Source organism: Branchiostoma lanceolatum, chromosome 15 (assembly GCF_035083965.1).
Source record: "Branchiostoma lanceolatum isolate klBraLanc5 chromosome 15, klBraLanc5.hap2, whole genome shotgun sequence".
Lineage (NCBI taxonomy): Eukaryota > Metazoa > Chordata > Leptocardii > Amphioxiformes > Branchiostomatidae > Branchiostoma > Branchiostoma lanceolatum.
The window spans coordinates 6,307,016-6,332,524 of record NC_089736.1 but is presented as its reverse complement, the minus strand read 5'-3'; the positions used below and the strand labels follow the sequence as shown (position 1 = coordinate 6,332,524).

At 38.9% G+C, this 25,509-nt stretch overlaps 2 protein-coding genes and 1 long non-coding RNA gene across 4 annotated transcripts; 1 reads left to right on the top strand and 2 right to left on the bottom strand.

Moving 5' to 3' along the window:
• Positions 1-1,716: 1,716 nt before the first annotated feature.
• Positions 1,717-7,032, bottom strand: LOC136420463 (NEDD8-conjugating enzyme UBE2F-like). The gene is made up of 10 exons (XM_066407401.1): positions 6,888-7,032; positions 5,924-6,041; positions 5,470-5,499; positions 5,277-5,342; positions 4,824-4,891; positions 4,290-4,360; positions 4,036-4,093; positions 3,767-3,799; positions 3,068-3,130; positions 1,717-2,518 (listed from the first exon to the last, which is right to left on the bottom strand). Exons 2-10 carry the CDS (start codon positions 6,030-6,032, stop codon positions 2,453-2,455), a joined length of 564 nt encoding a protein of 187 aa, XP_066263498.1. The 5' UTR covers positions 6,033-6,041; positions 6,888-7,032; the 3' UTR covers positions 1,717-2,452.
• A 144-nt stretch (positions 7,033-7,176) lies between these two features.
• On the top strand, positions 7,177-20,013 carry LOC136420560 (vacuolar protein-sorting-associated protein 25-like). The gene is made up of 6 exons (XM_066407526.1): positions 7,177-7,300; positions 17,331-17,476; positions 17,716-17,769; positions 17,933-18,024; positions 18,323-18,398; positions 18,912-20,013. Exons 1-6 carry the CDS (start codon positions 7,251-7,253, stop codon positions 19,013-19,015), a joined length of 522 nt encoding a protein of 173 aa, XP_066263623.1. The 5' UTR covers positions 7,177-7,250; the 3' UTR covers positions 19,016-20,013.
• Positions 9,332-15,167, bottom strand: LOC136420561 (uncharacterized). 2 transcript variants are annotated; one of them, XR_010753255.1, is made up of 4 exons: positions 14,897-15,167; positions 14,451-14,595; positions 10,388-10,507; positions 9,332-10,048 (listed from the first exon to the last, which is right to left on the bottom strand). It is a non-coding gene; the product is annotated as an uncharacterized lncRNA (long non-coding RNA). The 2 variants fall into 2 exon arrangements; XR_010753256.1 differs by having other exon boundaries at positions 14,523-14,595; positions 14,897-15,165.
• Positions 20,014-25,509: the final 5,496 nt, after the last annotated feature.

Here is a 25,509-nt window from a genome sequence, read left to right as displayed (position 1 = left end):
CGAATATACTAAGACTTCTGATGTTCAAGAAGTGTTGTTTCTCTTCATTGATCTTTCATAGTCCTCTTAACCCCCATTGTAAAAAGACACACTGTTAATCTTAGGAGTTTGTTGTTCAAACCTCAGTTTTAAATGGAGAAACATGGAATAAAGAAAGTTGTACATTGACAGGATGCATCCTTTCATTTCTATATTGTTTGTAAAAATTGTAACTGAATCTCATCCCCCATACCGTGTGCAACGTTAGCTGTTGGACGGACAAACCTACAGCTGGTATCTTTCCCTCTTCTGGGATCAGCCTGTGATTTATTGGTCCATGGAAAGATTTTCAGCACCAAGGACAGGTTGTAGCTGTCCATGATCATATGGGACAGGATAACAAAATTCTATTACAAGTCCAAATAGGTAATACCTAGTAGATGAAGATTTTGATTAATACAACATGTGTTCATTGATCACATCCTGTCACTTCACGGTGGACCAAAAACGAATCAGTAGCCTCTTCCATTGACCCCATGACCTTGAATGTCTGTCAGAGCTGATTGGTGACTGTTTCTACCAACTCTGAATTCAATTTCCAGTCACTCCTGCAAATCTGACCTGTTGCCCTTCGCTTCCTGTCACTCAAGACATGCCCATGTATACTTACTTTCAGATTGAAATAACTGAAAACACAAACACACCAAAAGCAATACCTCTGTACACAAGAGAAGTGATAAATAATTGGCCCATTGTGTTTAACGGTGCAATCCTCAACATATGTCTGCCAGTAAGATTAATTGATTTAAAAAGTTAAAATAGTACTAGTGTGCTAGCCGTGGCGACTAACGAAGGGAGTTTTTGCTGGAAAGTATATAAATTATATCAAGCAAAAACTCCCTTCATTAGTCGCCACGGCTAAATAGTGTGCCAATACAAGAAGTTGTGGAAAAGATGTCTACAATTTATTATTGTTGACATTGCTGACAGCACTGATTCATGTACATACACATTGCTGTAATTCAAATCAATCAACATTCTCATACACGAACTTGCCAAAGGGGAGGGGGGCAGTCACGGTGCTGTAAACATACAGTTGCACATTAGCCTTTAGCACACTTAAGTAGCCATTTGGCACCCCATTCTCTATTAATTACAGAGTTAGGCAGCAGGGAGAAGGTTAAAGTGTATGAAGCTGTTTCAGTCAGCTATATGGGTGCCAAAACCCCCACCTCTGCTGCAATATTGCCAATACATTTTCCCCATTCATTGTGGCAGATATGTTTTGAGAAATCCAAATACCATTACTGCTTAAAACAGCCTAAAGGTTTGACAGTTTACTCAACTTCTGTTAACCACACGGATAATTGTATCACTGCCATAGCCAATAAGAACTAATCCTCATAATTGGCATATAATTCCTTTGGGGTTTTAGAAACAAATGGAATACTTTTCAGATATTGCATATACATGTATAACAAAAATGTGTTCACTTAGATGTGAACTGATGTTATAAAACCACAATTTGCTTCTAGTTTCTCACACTTTTTAAATGCCAAAGGGGTAAAAATAGAGACCATACTATCAGACTGATGACAAGGTATGCAGGCTTCCTGGTTCAGTCTATTGTTTAGTCACTGCAAAGCCCCACAGATAGATAACCTAGCTGACAAGCCTGGCACACAGCCTACTTTTCCATGCTAATTACAGCTCTAATATAGACACACTTTTCCACTGTCAAGGCACAGACAAGACTGGTTGAATACATTGCAACAGAAACTGACAGAATTTTTTTACAGCCTTGTTTCCTGTACATGGATGCAATTGGACGTTGTTGTGTGACTCTAATAATGCACAAGAAAATTGTCAGCACCATAGACAATACTACCACGTACAAAGTAGAATTCATGCTTAAGCATGTCTTAAGAATGCAGCCCTTTCCATCTAAATGTACACTTTAATACTGTGTGTATTCTATATGGTATCACCCTTCACCTAATACAATTGGTATCCTAAAGTTAATTGATTCATACCAGTACAGTTTGGAAATAAATAGAACAACAGAATTTCATATTTTTATTTTATTTTTGGTTTTGGAACCTACAGAGAAAATATAAAGTAAGATAAAATTAAGTATAAAGCAATAAGTTTATTTGACAAGTACATGTACTTTTCAAGGTGACGTACACAAAACAATCGCATTTTATTATAATATGATTATCATGCAATGTCTGTGTTGGCATAGGGATTGTCCATTAACTTAGTTGACACAAACACTCCATGATATATAATGAGCCTTCCCATACATAGCTGAAAATCTTGTCATATTAGCAGTTACATTGCGAATGACAGTAAGATAAATAGGACATATTGCAACTGTAGGTACACAATACATGATCTAGACCGAGCCCTCTTTTAAAAAATGTTGCCCTATTATTTTGTATTTCATACAAATGACAGTTAGACCGTTCCATCATCTTTTGGCCAGGCTTTTGGCGTAGCGTTCTATGTAACTCGTAACCTTTTCTTGAAAAGATTCCTGGACAAAGAAAAGTGGAAAAAAGGCTGTAATTTATTTCATGATTGTCATGGTGGAAGATACTAGAATTGCACACACACAAAATTGACGGCTTGAACTTTCAAACATATTAAACTGAATTGACTTTTATTCACCTATGCTTTAACTCCACATGGATATGACTGTTTTTAATAGAGTTCCCCAGAAGAATATCATTCATTTGTTTGTTTGTTTGTTTGTTTGTTTCTTCGTTCGGCATCACATTAAACAACAGACCAACAACAATCACAGTGTACAAAAAAAAGCAGTTTGGGAAAATTTATAATTCAAAATGATGCAAAGAAAAATGAAAGTGTCAACTTCAAAACTTAACCCCCCCAAAAAGTGGGATTTACAAATCATACTCATATTGAAAAACTGTAACACTTTTCCCTAGCTACTATTGGAACAGATATAAACTGTACTTTAACCTTCTCCCTGCTGCCTAACACTGTAACCAAAACAAATTTAGCCAAAAGGCTACTTCAGCGGTCAGAAGGTTAAAAAGGTCAAGTGAAAGACCAAGCTTACCTTATCCCTAAGCCAGTGTTCCGCAGCTTCTAGATTCAGTGGGTCATCAAAGTCACAAAGTTCCTGAGGAAAAATACATTGGTTTGTCAGTTTGTTTCTTTGTTTGCACTAGCACTGTGTGATTGCATTAGGTATCCACCGAGTGAACCAAAACTACAGAATTAACTCTTTGACAAACACATAAATTGGGGCCTGCATGAAGGTTCCCTCAACATACACGCACACTAATTTGGAAAGGCAGCAGCTACATACATGTATTACGTAAAATTCAGCAGGTACATATCACGTAAGATTCACCAGCATGGTTTTGCTTTATGCTAAATTCAGGTGGCAATTATGCTATAAGTACAATGCACCGATTACATTGTGCGCTCTATGTTTAATCTGAGCAGTTGGGCTGTGAATTAAGCAGAAGTAGCACAGCTGATTATGCTCTTACAACATAAAAGGGCATGCAGGCCTTCCTACATGCTTTAGTACCTTATCCTAATAACTAACCCAAGTAGCGATGGGAGACTAAAAAGCATTTTGTGGTATTTTTGTGTGTTTCTGTGTTTTTGTTTGCACCAATGCTACCTACTGAGGGAGTCAAACTACTAAATCAATGCATTAACAACAAACCCTAGCAGAGATGGGAGACTTTTAAGCATTTTGTAGCCATGTTGCAAGTAAGAAAGTTATAAAAAGACTGATACTTACATAAAATAGTGCATTTAAACCCCAGACAACATCCTGTAAAAGAAACAACAAACAATTCAAAATTTGTTTCATACACAAAGCTAAAACTAAATCTCTTGGCTCTCCATGGGAAAAAATACATTTGCAACAAGGTTAATGAATTACGTCAATTCTGGCTACTCTGAACTTCACTGTCTGTCAATCTGACAAACTTGAAGCCGAAAGGCTACCTCAGCAGAGAGAGGGTTACGGGATGTTTCATTAAATATTACACAAAGTACTTCAGTTACCTTAAGGGTTCGTGTGGGAGACCACCCAGTTGCATCTAATGATGTTTCCCTAAGCAAACTGAAAAGAACATGTTGGCACAGTTATCATTAAGCTCTAAATACAGATGATTTTATACATTTTGCTGTGCTTGCTTCGATTTACAGTCCATATTTAACTGTATACATACTATACTAGATACTGTACTCATTTCTGATTGGCTTTACCCCTGAGCCATAGCCAAAAAGTTGTAAACTGAGGATAAATGTAACCTTACCTAAGACAAATGTCGCCATTCTCAGCTATGTTTGGGTGCCATATCCTGGTGTTACACTGCACTCGTGGGGGCTGTGGACAAAATACAACATAGAACATCAAAAAGGTTAGTATTCACAGGGCTCGAAATTCATTGTTGAACAGGTGCACTGGTGCAGCAACTAACCTAAACATTTAGGTGCACAGAAAGAATTTTGGGTGAACAACATAAGATACAGTACTAGTAGAATGTCATACAAAGATATCTAGGTGCACCCACAGTCACAAATTAGGTGCACAGTTCCAATTTTGGGTGCACAAAGGTGCACATGCACCCAGTATTTCGAGTCCTGATTCAACATGCTACCTAGTGGCATCTCGACTGGTAATAGTTAACGGAGCTAAGAGACTCACTAAATAGATGAAGTGCTACAGCTGAAATGGTTAAAAGGAGGAGAGGGCAAGACAGAACATCAAGATAGATTGCACTCTCAAATGTATTTTAAGATAGATTCACCATGAAATGCTTGTCTGTAAAAATAAACAAACAGCTCACCAGGATATTGTAATCTTCTGGAACATCTACGTCAAAGTCAAAGGTACCTCCCTGCCAAAATCCTTCATCTGAAACAAATATCAAATTGTCAGTGATTTCAAATCTAAGTTTGTAGCTCTAGCAGTCAATGAAAAAACGCAAATATCAAACCATCGCCAACAATTCAACATTTACAGCTATATTACCTCTGCATAAGGCCCCTTTTCCCATTTTTTATGGTCCCTTTGATTATGTGTCTTTTCTCGGGTGGGTATGACATAAGAATATGAAACGGAATATTCTGTATCTTAAGTCTGTAACCTTGATTGTAATTAATTTTCCAAATGACTCAAACTTTGATAGTGGTCACCTGTCCATTGTAAACCATTTCTTAAACTTAAAGGTCCCTCGAGTGGTCACAGTAGACACGTGTAGACAGATCAAACATATAACTATATAGAAAGTTGTGTTCACCTGGTGCAACAGTTATGTTGAACTGATGGAGTTTGTCGGGGTCATCAAAGTTCACTTTACAGGTTGCTGTGGAAGTTGAGAATAGAGCTTTAAATTTAGTAACAACCATGATTGGAAATGTTGAAGCAGAATCTGAGATATTGTATGCAAGCCAGGAATATGTTATTGAAAATCAGAAAAGCTTCTAACTTACGTGGCAAGTTCGACTCCATTTCTTGAACCTCTGTAAAATACAATAACATACATGTAGGTGATACATCTCTATGGACAAAATCACCTCCACCTCTATCAAAACATATATATATAGACAGGTGAAATAAAAGCAAATACTGTAAATCCATTTGATATTGCGGTTGGTAATTTTAGCGATTGGGGGAAAGAAAGTAGTTCATGGCATTTTATTTTGATGATGGGAACAAACATCACTGTCTCAAATGTTAGTGATCAAATATTTGCTATGATGAAATTTTAGCGGTTGACTAGTGACCGTTAAAGTAGCTGAACTTAAGTTACTGTTAACAAATCAAGATTTACAGTATTTAACTGGACATGTAGCCAATCTCTCATTGGCTGAACTGATAATTGTGATGGACAAGATCAGTAAGATAGTCAGTCTTTAAGTTATATATAGCTGTATGAGACCTTACCTTTGACCAGTAGTTTATCCCGTATGGAGGCCCTCTTGTCAGGACTGTGAGCGATCTCCACAGGTTTTCCCTCTTTCGCCTGCTTCAACTTCTTGGACAGGGTAATCATGTTTTGCTCCTGTATGGGCGTGACAACACGTTAGGGTGGAAATTTAAAGTTTAAACATACATTTTATAAGTTTACATGATAGAGTTTGATACTTTTGTATAACAGTTGTAAGCAAATGTTGCTCACCTAAAAATTTTCAGTCACTCTTATGTCAACCTTCTTCAGGAGTGATTCAATTACCTTAGGGACACGGGACTCAAGTAATGAATCGCAAACATTTGCAAACATTGTGTACTAGTATCTTAAGGGTAGGCAGCCATTTGAAATGTTACAATCTTTTACCCCAACATCTGCTTGGAGACTTAGCACTTTTGTGATTTTGTGTAAAGATAATGCATCATAATTCATATCACACCCTGCCATATCTTAGGTCTGTCGCTATGAAAATATTAATGAGAGGAAACAAGGCACAACAACAAAATATCATGTAAAATATCACTCAAAATAAAAATTAAATCCTTGGTTCAAATCAACTGAGAAAAACAATTTGCCTGCGCCTTCAAATCGGTAAGAACAAGTAAACGAGTAACTAATTACTATGGCATGTTTACAACTGAATAACAAAACAAATGATGTGATAGCAAAAATTATGATCACGACTAAATGTGAACATTATATTTTTTGTAAGATCTTTTGGAATACATATCCTTCATGATCATTTTACACGCAGGGTTTTCATTGCACACTTTGACATCTAACATAACATAACGAAAGTATATTTGGTAAATGGCATGTTTTAACCAAATCTACATAAATTCTATCCTCAAAAACGTGCCCCCCACCCCACCCAAAACAAAAAGTGCAAGAGCACATATTCATACATCGTTAAATGACAAATAATTGGCTAATACTTACTTCCTTCTTCGCGTAAGTGACATCAACTTTTTCACAGGCGTATAGATTGTTTGGAAAGTCGAAGAGACGCGGATATTTGTATTATTTCCCCATATTTCCCCGATTTGACTTGATTTTCACGTCCAAACGAATCTGGGGTGAGGTCAGAGGTTAAGTACGAGGACCTATCACGTGATATAAACTTTACCAAGCAATTTTGGGCCGAAAACACATTTTATTGATATTTTCAACTAATAGCATGTTGATATATCTACGGGGTTTTGAGTTATGATATATTTTTCAAAGTTTTGACACAATCTTTGTGAAAATCGTGAGTGAAAGTGCAAATCTCGTGTAATCTCGCGTGAACTGTAGGAATCTGAGATGGCGGAGTTTCAGTGGCCGTGGCAGTACAACTTTCCACCGTTTTTCACGTAAGTTGACATTTCTGTGAGGTTTTACCCCAAGGTATCATTAGTACAGCTGACCGGGATGTATTTGCACTGAGTTTGTTAGTTTTAGTAACTGTCCATTCCAGATAAATGAGATACGGTGGTTGAAAATTGGCAAATTTGGGGAGGGGGGCGGGAGAAAACTTGTTACAGGTTTGCGATAGCAAAACCTGTTCTGTTTTTGCATCCAAGGATGGGGGCAGCCATGTTGGATGTGACCATTTTATTTGGATGGGTGTTTTTTGTCGCTAATGTTGGGTGTGACTATTTTGACGGAGGGGTGTTTTTCTTGCTAGTTTTCTTTTTTTTGCGTTCTTGCTAATTTTTTCTTGCTGTGGGTTGGGTGTGACCATTTTTACTGGAGGGATGTTTTTTCACTAATGTGTGTGTGTCATAGATGGAAGTTATTAGTGTGGTGGTGTTGTGACTTTGCCGTTGGCACAAATGGACACAATGCCCACTGTACTAAAGGACGAGCAAAGTCCACTGAGCATCATGTTGTTGTGGTCTTGTCGAAAAGTAAGGGACGACAAGATCCCCAACGATAGAGGGTTAATATAGATTTGTTATTTAATGTGATGTTGGATTAGAAAGTGTTGGAATCGATGATATTGGGGGTGTTTTTTGTCGCTAATGTTGGTTCCCTATGTCTTTCCTAGTTTTGGGTTAGGTGTGACCATTTTGACCGGAGGGGTGGTTTTTGCCACTCATTTTTGGTGTAAGAGATGAATATTATTAGTGTGGTGGTGTTGTGACCTTGCCGTTGGCACAAATGGACACAAGGCCCACTGTACTAAAGGACGAGCAAGGTCCACTGAGCATCATGTTGTTGTGGTCTTGTCGAAAAGTAAGGGACGACAAGATCCCCAACGATAGAGGGTTAATATAGATTTGTTATTTAATGTGATGTTGGATTAGAAAGTGTTGGAATCGATGATATTGGGGGTGTTTTTTGTCGCTAATGTTGGTTCCCTATATCTTTCCTAGTTTTGGGTTAGGTGTGACCATTTTGACCGGAGGGGTGGTTTTTGCCACTAGTTTTAGCTTTAAGAGATGAATATTATTAGTGTGGTGGTGTTGTGACCTTGCCGTTGGCACAACTGGACACAAGGCCCACTGTACTAAAGGACGAGCAAGGTCCACTGAGCATCATGTTGTTGTGGTCTTGTCGAAAAGTAAGTGACGACAAGATCCCCAACGATAGAGGGTTAATATAGATTTGTTATCTAATGTGATGTTGGATTAGAAAGTGTTGGAATCGATGATATTGGGGGTGTTTTTTGTCGCTAGTGTTGGTTCCCTATATCTTTCATAGTTTTGGGTTAGGTGTGACCATTTTGACCGGAGGGGTGGTTTTTGCCACTAGTTTTAGCTTTAAGAGATGAATATTATTAGTGTGGTGGTGTTGTGACCTTGCCGTTGGCACAAATGGACACAAGGCCCACTGTACTAAAGGACGAGCAAGGTCCACTGAGCATCATGTTGTTGTGGTCTTGTCGAAAAGTAAGGGACGACAAGATCCCCAACGATAGAGGGTTAATATAGATTTGTTATTTAATGTGATGTTGGATTAGAAAGTGTTGGAATCGATGATATTGGGGGTGGTTTTTGTCGCTAATGTTGGTTCCCTATTATACCTTTCCTAGTTTCGGGTTAGGTACGACCATTTTGATTGGAGGGGTGGTTTTTGCCACTCATATTTGGTGTAAGAGATGAATGCTATTAGTGTGGTGTTGTTGTGACTTTGCCGTTGGCACAACTGGACACAAGGCCCACTGTACTAAAGGACGAGCAAGGTCCACTGAGCATCATGTTGTTGTGGTCTTGTCGAGAAGTAAGGGACGGCAAAATCCCCAACGATAGAGGGTTAATATAGATTCGTTATTTAATGTGATGTTGGATTAGAAAGTGTTGGAGTCAGTAATATTGGGCGTGATTGATCGGGGGATGTTTTTGTTGCTAATGTTAGTTTACGACCACATCAACGATAAAGAAATGACACAGAAACAAGGATTTCTGCACACTTAGCACGGTGCACACTTACCGTTATAAAACTGACTGATTGTGACTTCATATTGTTGCCTTATTACTACGATCCTTACTGGAGGTCTCTATTGCTCTTTTGACCTAAACTTCCTTGCCTTTGAAATCTCTTGTCTTTATACTGTCTTACTCTGCTTACACAACATTGATTACTTTATCGCTTCGCTGCAGTCCACTTAAACAAACGAATACCCGTCAAAGATGTCAAAGAATAACAATTATAGCACAACAATAGCAGACTTATTTTACAGTAACCGTTGCAAGTTCGGTAAGGAGTTGCACTGAAACTTCTTGGACATTATGTGACGGAGTAAAATGTTACTGCAGCTTGTGATTGCAATTGCATACACATTTGAATGGTGTTTCCACCATTCGTACATCCGGTTTGATTTGAGCTGTCATCGGCGAGGTTAACACTTGTATTTTCTTTGATATACATGCAAAATCAGCCACTAAAAGTCGCACAATAAAATAAACAATAGTAGAGACCATACGTTTTCGTTTAGATCAAATGACGTGGACAACATGTGCACGTCAGCGTGTGAATTCTCTAAATCGTGTCAGCTTTTCTCTGGCTGTAACAACGCAATCATTTGGCTGCACACGGCTCTGATGCTGGTCAGGCATCCCCTGTGGCCTTCCTCCCTCATGTTCTCAGTGACTGTAGAAGTAGATGGTTGATCAGTTCTGTGGAGAATTCGAACATAAATATTGATGATATTGTATCTTGGGACAAAGGAAATGTTTTGATGAACTTTCGTGGTCTGAGAGAGTTAAGTAAATAAATGTTAAAATTTCTACGGTTTAAAGAAAATACTATAATCTGATTTAGTACACCCATATGACACAGTAACTTACTCTTGCACGGCAAGCTGGAGGCATGAAATGTAATGATTCGTGTCAAATACTTTCCTATAGTTGATAGTTGACCTTCCCAACGATATTGTCACATGAGCCGTTTTGAAAACAATTTCAACAAAAGTCAAAATCTGATTAACAACAAATAATATAAGAAAATCTCTTCACCTTCCTTTATTTCCTATGACATCTTTCACCCCATGCCAGCCAGCTGTGAGGGACAGACATCTGTAGCTGGTACACAGCTTGTATTTATTCCTACCAGTTTCCACCAAGCCCCAAAGTCTGCTGTGATGGAAGGAAACATATATCAGAAATATTCAGTATAGTTGAGCAGGTATGAGCAGCTGGGAAATATAAAGATATCATCTGACTGACGAATATGATCTGCAACATGTAATGTATCGCTACCAATCATCATCCGAATTATTCAAAATGGCATTTATCAAAAATTGGGCACGATCAGAGCAAAGCCCACTGGCTCTACATCGAAAAGTTCGATTGAGAGGAAACATAACAAGGAACCTATATAATAATGCATATATAAACGATTAGAACTTGTCCATGACTGAGTAAACAAACTGCTTGTAAGGTCACCGCTATTTTGACTTTCCTGTGATAACAGTAACAGCATATCCCCAGTAGTTATTTTTGCTGTCTGAAAGACTGACCGGCAGGGTCACGGCTGGTGACCCACACTCAGCCGCGACTTTAAAGTAAACCGTCAGTTCTAGAAACCTGTTACCTAATGCTGAATCAGCTGCGTTCTCTTGACGATACAAATTTACAGACATGAGGCTCAGGATCCTTTAATATAACAAGGCTGACCTCAAGGGTTGTGTGAACAGGTATTGGGATATCTCAAAAGTGACATTTCAATGAACTGTATGACATTGGGTCACACAGTTTGGCATCCTGAATTAGTCTAAGAGAAGATATTTGATATCCTATGTGTATCTGTCCGTCTGGATTACACGTGACAACATTTACGGATCATGATCAGAAGAGGAATATAGATGATCATATAGTATGAATCATGTAAATCAACATTTAGTTTTGTCATTATTCCATATCAAGCGATGTTCCTTGCACATGTCACACGATTTAAAATCCTATAATGAATGCAGATTATTTATGAACTGTCTTGTGTCATTTATGCAAACGAGACATTTGCAACATAAACATATAGTTATGCATGTTCTTTATTGACGTATCCAAAATATGTGCTGTACAGGTGCTGGTGTGTGTCTGAAAAGTGACACTTCCCTGAACTGGATGACATTGGGTCATACAGATTGACGACCTGAATCGGAAAAGATACCGCACATTGTTTCTCTCCATCTGGTTTACACATGTAATATGTGTGTTGTGCAGGTGTCAGTATGCGTCGTTTGGAGACTTACGTTTTCTCTCTATACCATGTCCCCTAGAGGCCTGGTGTGCCCCAGTTTTGGGACAGAAGTAGTCAGGACAAACAAAAAAGGGTTATCTAAGCCAATTAATTGAATACGGACGTGAGTATTGCCCGTACGGTGATATCTGAAAAGTGACATTGCCATGAACTGTATGACATTAGGTCATACAGATTGACGACCTGAATTGGAAAAGACATTCGATATCCCACGATGTTTCTCATCATCTGTATTACACTTGTGACAATATTTACTGATCAAAGGGAGAATATAGACTATTTGTCCATCGTAAGTATGGATTATGAAAATTGACGTTTAGTTTTGTAATTTTTCTATTATATCAAGCGATGTTCCGGTTTACTTATATTTCACATATAACACTATCGAAAGTCCTATAGTATATGCAGATGATTTCTGAACTGTTTTGCACCAAGTTAGACAATCATTTGCAAAATTAACATTTAGTTATGAACGTTCTTGATTGACGTATCCAAAATATGTGTTGCACACGTGCCGTTTCGCGTCGTTTTGGGACTTACGTTTTCTCTGAATACCAAGTCCCCTAGAGGCCCGGTGTGCCCCAGTTCTGGGACAGAGAAACTCGTATAAAGAATTATCTAAGCCAATCAATTGAATGTGGACGTGGTGATTGCCCGTAAAGATATCGGATATCTGAAAAGTGACATTTCCATGAACTATATGACATTGAGACCTGAATTGGAAAAGATATTCGATATCCCACAATGTTTCAGAAGGAGGAATACAGACATGACAGATAGTTTGTCCATTTTAGTATGAATTATGCAAATCAACGTTTAGTTTTGCAATTTTTCGACATCAAACAATGTTCCTGTTTTCTTTTGTTCCACTTGTCACACGATTGAAAGTCCTAAAGTTAATACGAACGATTTATGAATTGTTTTGCATTATTTATGAAAATTATGAAATTTGGAAAATTAACATTTCATGTTCTTCATTGAGGTATCTCAAATATGTGTTGTACAGGTGCCGTTATGAATACTTTTTTTTCTAAATACCATGTCCTCCAAATGCCTGGTGTGTCCCAGTTTTGGGACAGAAATACAGGGACATGAACAAAAAGGAGTAATCTATTCCAAATACGTCTAATTCTTCTCATTAAAGTGACAAGTTTAAAACTGTTTTACACATGTCCGTCTGTAAATACTATAAGGGACAGCTGCTTAACCCGGGGTACCAGGTTCAACATACAAATATCTCTACCGCTTCCGCCCGCCTGGCGTCGCCATAGCAACCTTGCAGACGACAGTAACCTTACCGCGACAGGTCGCTCTAAGGAGGATGTGGGGCAAGGATGTAAATACTTGCGTGAAATGGATCCGTCTAGCTTACTGTCGCCGAAGGTCATGGTGAGAATTTCAAACTATTTTGCTTAAAAAGAAATTACGCAACTGCCGATCATGGCAAACAAAGTTACGCACACTTGCCAAGTCGGAACTATCAAAGACATGTTCAGTGGAAACTCTCGATGTACGGGGAATGGTGCATACGCTATTTAGAAATCGGCAAGGGGGATACCTGATCAACTTCTTGTCACAGCTCAACGGGACACACCTGATAAATTAATTTCAAAGTTCATTCATAATGTGATCGATTATACCTGCGCCTTCAGCTTTTTGAAAATAGGAGGCGATGCTCTAAATCAGCGTTACTGATACAGGAGTTAACTTGCCCTTTATAAACAATGGACAATAAAAAGTGCCACTAGTCGAAGTGGGGCATTTGAAGTTTTCAACATTCGGTGTTACTTTCGCTATTTTCTCAAACAACACAGATTGCGCCAGACAACACCCCGGACACTACAGCACGCGTTCGCCTCAATGGGTTACTCACTTCAATATAGCGGCAATTGCAAGAAAATATAGCGGTTTGGGGAAAATGGAGTAGATCACGGTACTTAATTCTAACGGTGGGAACAAACATTACTGTCTCAAACATTAGTGATGAAAAATTTGCGGTGATAACATTTTAGCTGTCGACTAGTGACCGTTTAACCAGCTAAACTTAAGTTCTAGTTGACAAACAAGAATTACGGTATTGATATATACATATATGTTGCAAGTTGATATTAAAACAAGACAACAAATGAAAGGTAAGGTTGGGGGAATCATCACATAAATTTAAGACGGATTGTAGCATGATTATTGACTATTCCACGATCACAGGGCTTTCGTAAAAGTTATTGTACGTATGTATGTATAGATATAGTAGACCTAACGAAAGTCGCTGTACTTTTGTTGTGTCAATAAAAATTGTTGTATGACCCGGCCATCAATCAAGTCTACCGACAGAACAATACGCTTTATCTTTGAAACGAATAGATCTTGCAGACATAATTCATACATGTAATGATTTGCTATACGATCCGATATTACACGTATACCCCAAAACCACTGGGGTGGCGACCTCACTGCGACCTAAAATTTGACAGAGCGCTCACTGAATTTCATTGATAATTATGAACGAGTAATTTTACGCCTTGTGTATTTTGCTGTCCTTTCAGTCAGACATCTACATTCTGCATGATATCCCAAGCATGAAGTCAATGATTACACAAATCCAACTTAGGTCGCAGCAAAGTCGCAGCGCGGATCGCCGTCTAGTGGAATGGGGGCCTTAGTGCGATCGCCGTACGACTGTAAATACAGAATATAGTTTCTCAATTCTTAAAATTCAGCACCAGGTTGATTTGTATTCTTAAGTGTAAAAACTATGCTGCATGTTCAAAAACAGAAGAGCTTCAGCCAATCGTTTGCCAAAAAAAGTAGGTTTCTGCTTACCCAGCTATTCATAGTTCCTCCAAGACCCAGTAACACCGCGAGCGTGTGTGGATGTATTCTGCGGCGGTTTACCTTCGCGGTGTCGGCCATGCCGCCCAGGTTCAGGTTCGTCGCTTGCTTCTGGGAGAGTGGGCCGTCTCTAGACCTGTCAAACATATTTATACGGACATCAACTTTTTTTTACATTTTGGGAGTGGTTACACGACTGAACTGACCAATCAGTTATATGATCTAGAGATGCAATGTTAATATTCAAAACAGTTTAAGACGAAACAACACTGAGGTCGAGGTCACGCCACGTAGTGAAAGTAGACTACATGTCAGCGAACAGTAAGGGTAACAAACAAGACATACGTACTCTTACTAGAAACTCTAGGCTCTACCAAAGTACAATTCGTTCTTATAGCAAGGTAGTATATAGATAGAAATTGAAAGGGTTCACACACCTTTTCTGTATCCATTCGCATCTTCGTTTTGATCAACACTGCTGCACCAGAAACCAGCTACACACACCGTGAGCTCTCCAGCCACCAAATAACCAAACTGAAAAGGGTTCTTTGTTCCCTCTTCTCTGTGACCTTGTGTCTGTAATTGGCAGCCTGGCCCTGTTTCAAGGACAGTCTGCTGGCGGCGGCACATGGGAAGTTAACTGATAACTCTGGGTCATGTCGGTGGCCTTGGAATGCACACGCCAATGTACTGCGTCAGGGGGTAACCGAAGAAATGCATGTTTAAAGGCAACGATGAGGGATTTAAGACTGTCGTAACGAATTAAGGGTTATGATGTCGGATTAAGGGTTATGGTGACGGATTAAGGGTAAAGATGACAGATTAAGGGAAAGGGTGACGGATTATGGTCTCTGATGGCGGATTTAAGGACATGCTGACGGATAAAGGTTTGTGGTGATGGATAAAGGGTTGTGGTGACGGATTAAGTGCTATGTTGAGGGGATTAAGGGCAACGCTAACGGATTAAAGACTTTCCTGACGGATTAAAGATTATCATGACGTATTAAGAGCAAGAGTGACATATTAAGGGTTATGGGAACGGATTAAGGATTATTAGGTCGCATTATTGGCTATGGTGACGGAGTAACGACAACGGTGAAGTATTTAAGACTTTCGAGACGGAGTATGGGCTAGGGTGACGGATTAAGGGTTACAGTGATGGATTAATGATAAGGATGACGGATTAAGGGTTACAGTGATGGATTAATGATAAGGATGACGGATTAAGAGAAAGGGTGACCGATTAGGGTCTCCGATGGCGGATTAAAGGATACGCTGACGGATAAAGGTTTATGGTAACGGATTAAGGGAAAGAGTCATGGATCAAAGCCTATGGTGACGTATTAAGGGTTGTGGTGACGGATTAAGTGCTATGTTGAGGGGATTAAGGGCAACGCTGACGGATTAAAGACTTTCCCGACGGATTAAAGATTATCATGACGTATTAAGAGCAAGAGTGACATATTAAGGGTTATGGGAACGGATTAAGGATTATTAGGTCACATTATTGGCTATGGTGACGGAGTAACGGCAACGGTGAAGTATTTAAGACTTTCGTGACGGATTAAGGCTTATGGTGACGGAGTATGGGCTAGGGTGACGGATTAAGGGTTACAGTGATGGATTAATGATAAGGATGACGGATTAAGAGAAAGGGTGACGGATTAGGGTCTCCGATGGTGGATTAAAGGATACGCTGACGTATTAAGGGTTGTGGTGACGGATTAAGTGCTATGTTGAGGGGATTAAGGGCAACGCTGACGGATTAAAGACTTTCCTGACGGATTAAAGATTATCATGACGTATTAAGGGCAAGAGTGACGTATTAAGGGTTATGGGGACGGATTAATGATTATGACGTCGGATTACTGGCTATGGTGACGGATAAACGACAACAGTGAGGTATTTAAAACTTTCGTGACGGATTAAGGCTAATGGTGACGGAGTAAGGGCTACGATGACGGATTAAGGGTTACAATGATGTATTAATGATAATGATGACGGATTAAGAGAAAGGGTGACAGAATATGGTCTGTGCTGTCGGATTAAGGGTCATGGCGACAGATTAAGAGTAAGGATGTTCATGTACCACTGGAAGAGTTCATTCTCCCAAGGGGGTGGCTTTTACAAAACAGTCCATTTCAAAACAGTCATTTCTTGCAAGGGGAAGGAGATGAATTATGCTGTATTTCAACTACTTACTTAGAAATGTTACCTTTCCCCCACATAAGTTACACTAAAACGCAAACCTGTTCATATTTGCTGAAGCAGCTAATATTTATCTCTAGTTTCGTGACTGTGTGTGAAAATGTTGGGTGTGTCATGGTTTTAGGACAAGCTGAAATAAAAGCTTTAGCTTTCAGCAAACAGTGTATATCTAGTAGACGTTTGCTGATGTATTCTTTTTAAATTCATGTAGCTCTGAACTTCATAACATGAATGTGCATATGAATTATAAAATTATATAATGATAAATATTTATGTGAACACACTTGTGATGTTTTTGTTTCTGATCAGTTCTTCATTTGAGCACTTCCCTTTACAATGTTTCCACTTATGATCACCATGTCAAGAATTTTTATCTTCATGTCTTAACCACTAAAACCATGCATGCACTGAGTGATAAGTTACCCCACTGGAATCTGTGAAAGTCCCTTTACAGTCCCAAAACTCATGGAAAGAAATGACAGACATTCTAGATCATGGGGTCAATGAAAGAGCCTACTACTGTAGTTCACAGGGAGGTTTTCGTTTTGTTCTGTGTTTCAACCGTACTATCAAGGAGGTGGTACTATATATTCCCTGTGCTAGTCAAGTTCACCAATATCTAAAGGAGGTATGAGATCTTGGAACTCTTGTTTGTTTCTGCAGCATACAGCCCAACAAGGACACCCAGGCCAAGCAGCTGGAGGCGTGGTGTTTGCTGGTCCTGTCTTACTGCAGACATAGGAGACAGTACAGTCTAGATGTCACAGATGCACAGGACAGTCCACTCTTCCACAACCAAAAGATAGGCAGTATCCTTAATGCTTATGCCAGGCTCTTAGCTAGTTTTAACTTTTTACTATGTCTGTATCTGTATCTGTATCTGTATCTATATAGCCGGTATAACCGCCATCAGGCGTAACACACCAGCTTCGCATGTCACCATGAATGATCAAATGAGTGCTTTGTGCAGTACATGTATATAGTGGATACATTGTATGTATACTAGTAGCTAGTACCTCTGTGGTGTACTACCTTAACCATCTACCAGGAAAGTTGCCATTAGAGGCAGTCTACACTGTACTTGAAGAACTCAGGAAAAAAGGTAAGTTTAAGTTGATTGAAAACAACAAATTCATGTAGACAGAATGAAACTACCTTTTTATGTATTTCTCAATGTACAGTGTCTACTATTTATGTGTAACTTTCAGCAAACTCTTACAATTTCTTTGGAAATTCAAACATATAGATTATACTGTTGTCTACAGGTAATATAGAATGGACTGATCCAAAGAAAAGAAACAGGTGTCTCATCATGTGGAGAACGCCTGAGGAGTGGGGGAAGATTATCTACCAATGGGTGAGTAGCATGAGTTGACCAATCACAATGCAGGACAGGAGCTGTGATTTCATTGGTCAATACATCACCAGACCAATCACATAGCTATATTCTCTCGTATGTAACCTTGTTTCCAGTCTGTATGTTGTAATGATGATACCCAGATTTGAGACTAGATAATAGTAGATTGGCTAGGTTTGCTGTACAGTCCTTTTGCAGAACTTTTGATTCTTCTTTCTGAAATAATTGACTCAACAGTTGATGAGAAATAACACAATAGAATGCTGTAGATGTTGTTTTTCTGTCCACCCAACTTTAGGTGACATCCAATGGCATGAACAACACTGTATGTACCACATATGAACTGGTGAATGGGGACGACACTTCAAATCAGGGTAAGCTTGAACTCCAATGATTTGGTCTAAAATTTATGATGTTAGAAAGGATGTCTTTGATGGTAAATTGATTTATATGGGACAAGAGTGTTTGTGAAAGGTATAGCTAAAGAAATTGTATACAGATGTATAAGACATAATGTTATAGCCATACGTCACTCAAAAATTAAAAGGTTCGTCAGTTCATGGTTTGAACTGCATATGTGTGATGTCAAATTGTAAAGCCCCTAAGTTGTAAACAGTTCTTGTCTAGACGATGCTTGATACCATGTCCAGATGTGTTTTGTTTATGTCTAAGGGGCCCTTGAACTTTGACATATAATCTACATTTTGCATCACATTTTAAACTATGAACAAGCTTATTGATTCAGGATGCCACTGTACTGTTTTTTATTTTATTGTTGCATAAAAAATTGATATCTTCTAATTAGACACTGAAGATGCTATTAGAATTCCTATTTCTAATGTTTGTATTTGATGATTAGGACCTAATGGAATGTTGAACTCTTTCAGAATTCCATGGAATGGAATCCTGGTTGCTGACAAGGGCTCTACAAACTTTACAAATAGAAAGAAAAGCAGAACTTATGGGCAGCGAGGGGGTCAAATTCTTCTAAACCATTAGTCCTCCCATAAAGTTGTGATTTACTGTATAAATATCATATCAGGAAACCTGAAGATTTCATGAAAAATACAAATTTTCTTCATCATGTAACAAACTCTTTTGCTTCTGATATCTGTATAGAATAATAGAATAATGGCAGATATGGAAACTTAGATTAACCTACACATGTACTACCACATAAGGATACTGACACATGTGTATTTGAATCCCTATGATCTAAGTAAGCTGTCTGCATAGCTTTTGTAATACAATGTCATGTATTCTATATGTGTGTTGGGGTAAGATCACTATCAGTTGTTGCTAGCTGCTACATGTGTGTATGTTTTTGTTGTATCTAGAAAAGCATGGCTGCAAATTAGAAACTGTTGATAGTGTATGTGTACAAATTTGTATGTACAGTGATGTTAATGTTCAGATGCAAGAGCCATCTTTGCTACAGCCATATCAAGTTGACAATGTAGGAATTGTATTTTTTTTGGTGTTCCAATATGTGCTTTCATGACTGTCAGGCTTGAACAGATAGCTTTAAACAACACTCGCAGCTAGATGTGCAAAGGCTAGGTGTGACAGGTCGTTCAGTGTAATATAACCAGCTGCTGCCGTGCTGCATGCCTGCAAAACCAGTGTGTTACGCTGAAGGGTGGTTATATGGGCTATATAGATACAGACGTACTGTACTGAGCAATACATTAAAAACAGTAGACTATTTTATGTTTAAGACTACAGCTGTGTTGAAACCTAGGCAGTAGAGAGTTCTGCATCATTGTAATGCATTTGTACTGTCTGCCTTTATACATATACATGTACATGTATGCCTCACCTTTCAGGATATGTTTTATATGGCATGAAGCTGTGTCTTTTAACACTCACTGAAAAATGTAATACTTGTGAAAACAAATAATACTTTTCATCAAAGGGAAATATGATATAACATAGTACATGTGTTGTGTGTGTTATATAGAATAAAAGGACTAAGGCACATGAACCATACACATCTAGGATTATGCAATGTCTATATGACCAATCAAGATGGTCAATTACAAAGTACAGTGCAGTAAGATTCTCTCATACAAGATTAACCTTTAGATTATCTACAACAGATAAAGTTTGAATACAAGTAAGGATCAGAAAATGATATGACCAACCAAGGGAAGTTGTATTGATAAAGACGTGGAACGTTAAGGACAACTTATATAACTCCCGGATACCCTAAGACCACCGCATCTCTTAAAGATGACAGATGACATTACCTTGATTCTGCCGGGTACCCCAATGCCGCCACAGAAAAGATGTTGAATTTAAAGACATTTACTGATACAGCATCGGTAATGACATTACTGAGATGGCCTCAAGAACGCCTCTCGAAAGGAAAGGCGGTCTTAGTAGGACTGGGGCCGGCCGATAAAACACCCCCATGCCGGTCCGCGGAATGGTTACCTGGCTAGACTGAATCACGCAAACTGAAGTGGACTAATCTATTTCCTGTCCTTTTCATCCTGACTGTCGGATAGTTTCTGTGAGTGGGTGGACATGACTGTGTCCCTGTATTTAAATTTGTACCTGTGTTGGTCAACCACCTTATAAGCTTCTTTCCTAGAACTAGTATCTTTCTGGAACAAACTTCCTGGTCTTTGCTTCCTTACTGGTGGGTGTATCATTAATTGAACTTTCCAAGACTAAGGTGTACAGAAATCCGTCATCATAGCTCAGGTAGTGTAACCCAAAACATCTTAATGGTTTAGTGTTTTGGGTTGATCTCGATTGAATAAAGAATAAAACACCTTATAGATAGTTGTACGCCTGCTCTCGGCAACTGGTTATAATATTATCATCTGGTTATCATACGATAGGACATGATATCGTTGTGCTTAACTACAGAGTATGACCAACCTATGCTTGGCCATTAGCGATTAAAAGTTGTAACGGACCTAGAGATCGATGTGATTCAAACGTGAAAGGCGTTTGTTACTATTGAGTCGTCTAAAGTTACTCAGCACTGTATAGTGTCTTCCGTCTCAGTTTCAATGTGAAACAAAGATGGACATAAGTAATTTTCACTATACTTAATCACTGCACCCGAAACTCTTGCCCTGCAAATGATAAAAATTGTGCCTCCTGGTAATCAATAAGGCCGAAACGACGTCAAAGTATCTAAAACTCGACTAAAAGATCGGCTAAAAGATATAAAAGTAATTTGTGATTACCAGTCGTTAACAGCAATTCCACTTCAACTTTCTAAAACATATCATTTGATTGTTTGGGGGGTCATAGTATTTTGTGGCCGCATAAAATGTAATGCAAGTATTTAAACTCTTATGAAATTAACCCAGTAATAATCTCGAAAATCACGACAAAATGGTTCTGTCCTGGCTAGCTATAGTGCAAGTCAGAAGCCGTTTTTCTAGGCTATCGAGAAATACTATCCGAAAGCTACCAGGCCGTTTTGTCACAACTTTAGAGAAAGCCCATCATTTCCACGTTTTCAAGTGTAACAAACATTCTTGGATCGTGCCAATACAATTAATTTGATGGCACACAATAGTCCGTGTGAAATTATCTATATTCTACAAATAAAAGAGACAGAAAAGGGCCGGCGCCCGAAAAAGTCCCTCTTTGGCGGCTCGTCAATTACCACTTCACCGAAACCACCTCGGATCCGCTGACATTTTCAAGACAATACTTCTGACAGATCGAGTTCTCGTGCTTATTGTGTCACCAGGATAACCTTTAAACTCTCAATTGTCAACTACAGGTCGTCGGTAACACAACATATAATCATTCACGCCACATTAATGCAAGTGAAGAGACGAACATTGTAAATAAAACTTGTTGAGCAAGTCCATGAGCGCTCGATGATTAGCTAAAGGCAATGGCGGTGTTTTTAAATCCATAACTATGACTGGTTAACTGAGGAAACGGCTTGTTTTGACGAATAATAAACAAATGAAACACGACGCGTCTCAGGTTCAGAAGTAAACATAACGTAAGAAATGTTCAAGATATCGGGTTAAGGATTGGGTCATTGGCTACGGAAACTCCAATGGTGAATTGCCTCAAGGGAAACCGGGGAAATTGGGGGTGGGGGGATTTTGACGCATCCTTGTTTCATTTTTATCGTATAATATATTGATATATGATGTCATAGTATTGCCATTTTTCTGTTTTGTGAGACCTAAGGTAACTTTACATCTAGCATCCTGTCATAGATGATTAATGTATGAAGAAGCAATACATGACAGGAAACTAAGAAATGCTCTTAACCTAAGTCCGTACATATTTATATACGATTCTAAAATCGGTGAAATTCATACATTTCAAAAATTAGTACATATATCGTAAGAAATACCCCCAAAACATTACACAAAATGTATGATAAGATCTAAGGATAATCGTTTTTTGAGATGTTTCTTCCCAGTAATTCACACACAGTACAAGGTATGCCCGAGGTGGTTTCTATGGCGAATACGGTATTCAGTGTCAACACCTGTCATATAGGAAACAACGAAGAAGGCCGGACGTTTACGCCATCTTGGTCGATGACAAATAACGTGCAACTACGTATTGTCTGGTAACTATTTACGTTACGTGATAAGAATGCTATTTTAAGGTCAATTTTACGAAAATCGAAACCGCTAAAATTGTATAAAAAGTGCACGGTCTAGCAACTACGGCACTTCAACTTGAATCCGTTGTACGATCGTCATAATCATCATCAGAAGTGAGCAGAAATAGACATCATGCAGCTACCAGTGAAGATGACAAGTATGTATAATTTATGATTTATCACCCACTTGAAAGCTTTAAAACTCTGTTTCTGGCGTTTAGGCTTGGCTTATCAGTAATTTTTTTTTGCTTTTCTTGTAAGTGATTTTAAACGATTTCTTTTACCGATATCTAAAAGATAATGACATATCCAGGATAATGAATAACGTCGAGTTATAGTTTAAAGTTCTTCCTGTATCCTTTATCTTCTGTCAGTGCTATTCTTTACATATGTCGCGCACGCCAATGACACTTCCTTCCCCGCTATAGCAATCAGGATACAGGAAGGAAACGATACAGATTTGTCTATGTTCAGATGAAACATCAGTTCTAGTTTGACATAGTTACATATAACTGTAAGGCAAACCCATTTTTCGTCGTTAGAAAGTCAAAAACACTGTGTTTAAGAAGCAGTATATATTCTTCAATGAATTTTTGTTTGAAGACATTTTGACTCGCATGTTTTGAAAACCTGCAGTAAAAGGTATTCAGCTGGAGAAGTCTTTGCATCAACAGCCAACATTTTCGAATAGATGAATCATCTCTTGTGCTTTAAAAATATTTCAATGTTGTCGTCTACAAGGAAATACAACGTATTTCAATGTGACAAGTAGATTTTTTTATAACTAATTGAAAGATTGACACATGTTTATTATATCTAGGAATCACAAAGAGAACAGACCAAAATGTTAAACATACCTCCATGCCTTAAGTAGCAAAGACAACGTTCTCAAAGCTTTACCCACAATTCTTCTCGCCAGGTGTAATGGTTGCCGCCATGTGCATCATGGTTACCATGACGACCGTGTCAGGCAGGTGTGTCCCCAGGCATGACGACATGACGGAGGTCGGGGGTTTCCCCACCCAAACGCCCTGCCAACTCTTCACGGCGATGCGCAATCTAGTCATCCGCCTGGGGAATGCCGCCAACGCGACTTTCAACGAGTTTGTAAGTACCCCTTTTTGTCAACGCTTTAGGAGTGGAGCCCAATAGTGATACATGTGTCAGTTACAAAAATGCACTTTAAAAAAAAAAAAATCCAAAATGTACTTCCAGATATTTGCTTCTGAATATGTACTTCTAAAGGTACCAAACCAAACCTCTTTCCAGAATATTAGAATCTTAGAGTTACATGTTTTACAATGTTTCAGTATTTAGTTTAGCTTTATTTTGATGCATATTAGAAGCACAAAAACATCTTAATGCCCCCAAAGAACAGTTATCTAACAAGCGTCATAAAAAAACGGAAATGACATTCATTTTATATCATCACGTGATCAGGTGGACCAATACCCGTCGTCCTCTACCGGATGTTTCGGCCACGACTTCACCCTGGACGGTCTGATGAGCGGACTGCGCATGCCCTACTTGAACTGGACGAACTTAGGGGTATGACACGAACTTTCCATCTACTGTTGTGTATTATATCTACACTAAATAAGCACGATATTTCTATATGAAAACAAACTTTCTTTGTTCCTTTTTAACGTTAAAAAAATTCTAGACTCTCCGAAATTTTATTGTTGATCATGGAGGGAATGTTTAAAAAGTTTCATGTTGGGAAGGATAGAAAAATGAACTACTATAAAGATGCTAAACATATTTTCTATTGTAAAGTCTACTTGTATATGTGCAAATGTCAAGCGTAATTTCATGTCAGACACACGAAATGCAGAAAACCATCTGTAACTATTCAGAACGATTCAAACATTAATTTCCCATGCATAATAAAAATATTCCTTCGCGAATTAAGATAGAAGACCTGGTCGTCTGCAGTTGCGGCTCACATGAAGAAATGCCCCCAGGGTACTGCCCTGGTACCCTCGACATCTCGGTAACGGTACCACCCTGTCTATGGTGATGGTGCGCGCATGCAGTAGTAATATGCAAGCAGTTGTGTTATAATTTTTTTGGCGACGTCTCAGGGGCGGCGCCATTTTTACGTCTGTTTGGTGGCACGGTTTGTTAACTGCTAACCTAAAAGGCACAGGAAAGAACCAGAATAGCACATCTACTTGGAGATTAGCCTATTATATGTATACCTGCATGGAAAAAGCATGACAGTGATTTGAAATGCATGAAGATTCTATGGGTTAAGGTTCAGATTACAACATATGCTAGGAAGTTTTGCCATGCCTAGGGTAGCCTACAAGGTGTGTAATTAAAGATGCTTTGACAGGGACCAACAGTTGCATGCGTATATCTCACCTTACAGGAGGAAGCTAAGGTTGGTCGGATCTATGCGGATCTCCTCACCTTCCAAGCCTATCTCAGCGAGGTGCGCCACGACGAGCGCCGCCATGCGGAAATCTCCGGTACTGGTTCCTTCCGCCTAATGAACTCCACCCACACCACCCTCGAGCGTCTGCAGCACCTGCTAACCAAGATCAGGGTTACTGCACAGGTGAGGGCTCAGTAATGATGATAGATAATAAAAATAAGTTCAGACAGAAATAATTTCTTGTTTATGTATCAGCTTGTAGAATGAGTAATGTATAATTAATATCTTAATTTCTTTACATGAATTAAACAAGTATAGTATGAAATGTCCGTTTTCTGCCCATGTAGCCTCATCACATGTGCTACAGTCTCCCCGACGTCGAAGGAAGTGACGTCATGACAGATGCCGAGAAAGACCCAACCGGCGACCTCCGCGTGTCACGTGACTACCAGGTGCTGAACAACTTCCGCTGGTTCCTTCGATGGATCCTCAGCGATTTGAT

Bases quoted from the DNA above. Each gene is read 5' to 3' on its own strand.
- LOC136420463 (XM_066407401.1), bottom strand. From the start codon at position 6,032: ATGATTACCCTGTCCAAGAAGTTGAAGCAGGCGAAAGAGGGAAAACCT. The intron at 5,343-5,469 runs GTAAGTTAGAAG...CAACTTCCACAG, and splicing joins AATGGAGTCGAACTTGCCAC to CAACCTGTAAAGTGAACTTT. The intron at 3,131-3,766 runs GTAAGTATCAGT...ATTTTTCCTCAG, and splicing joins GTTTAAATGCACTATTTTAT to GAACTTTGTGACTTTGATGA.
- LOC136420560 (XM_066407526.1), top strand. From the start codon at position 7,251: ATGGCGGAGTTTCAGTGGCCGTGGCAGTACAACTTTCCACCGTTTTTC. The intron at 17,477-17,715 runs GTATCCTTAATG...ACCATCTACCAG, and splicing joins CCACAACCAAAAGATAGGCA to GAAAGTTGCCATTAGAGGCA. The intron at 18,399-18,911 runs GTAAGCTTGAAC...GAACTCTTTCAG, and splicing joins GGACGACACTTCAAATCAGG to AATTCCATGGAATGGAATCC.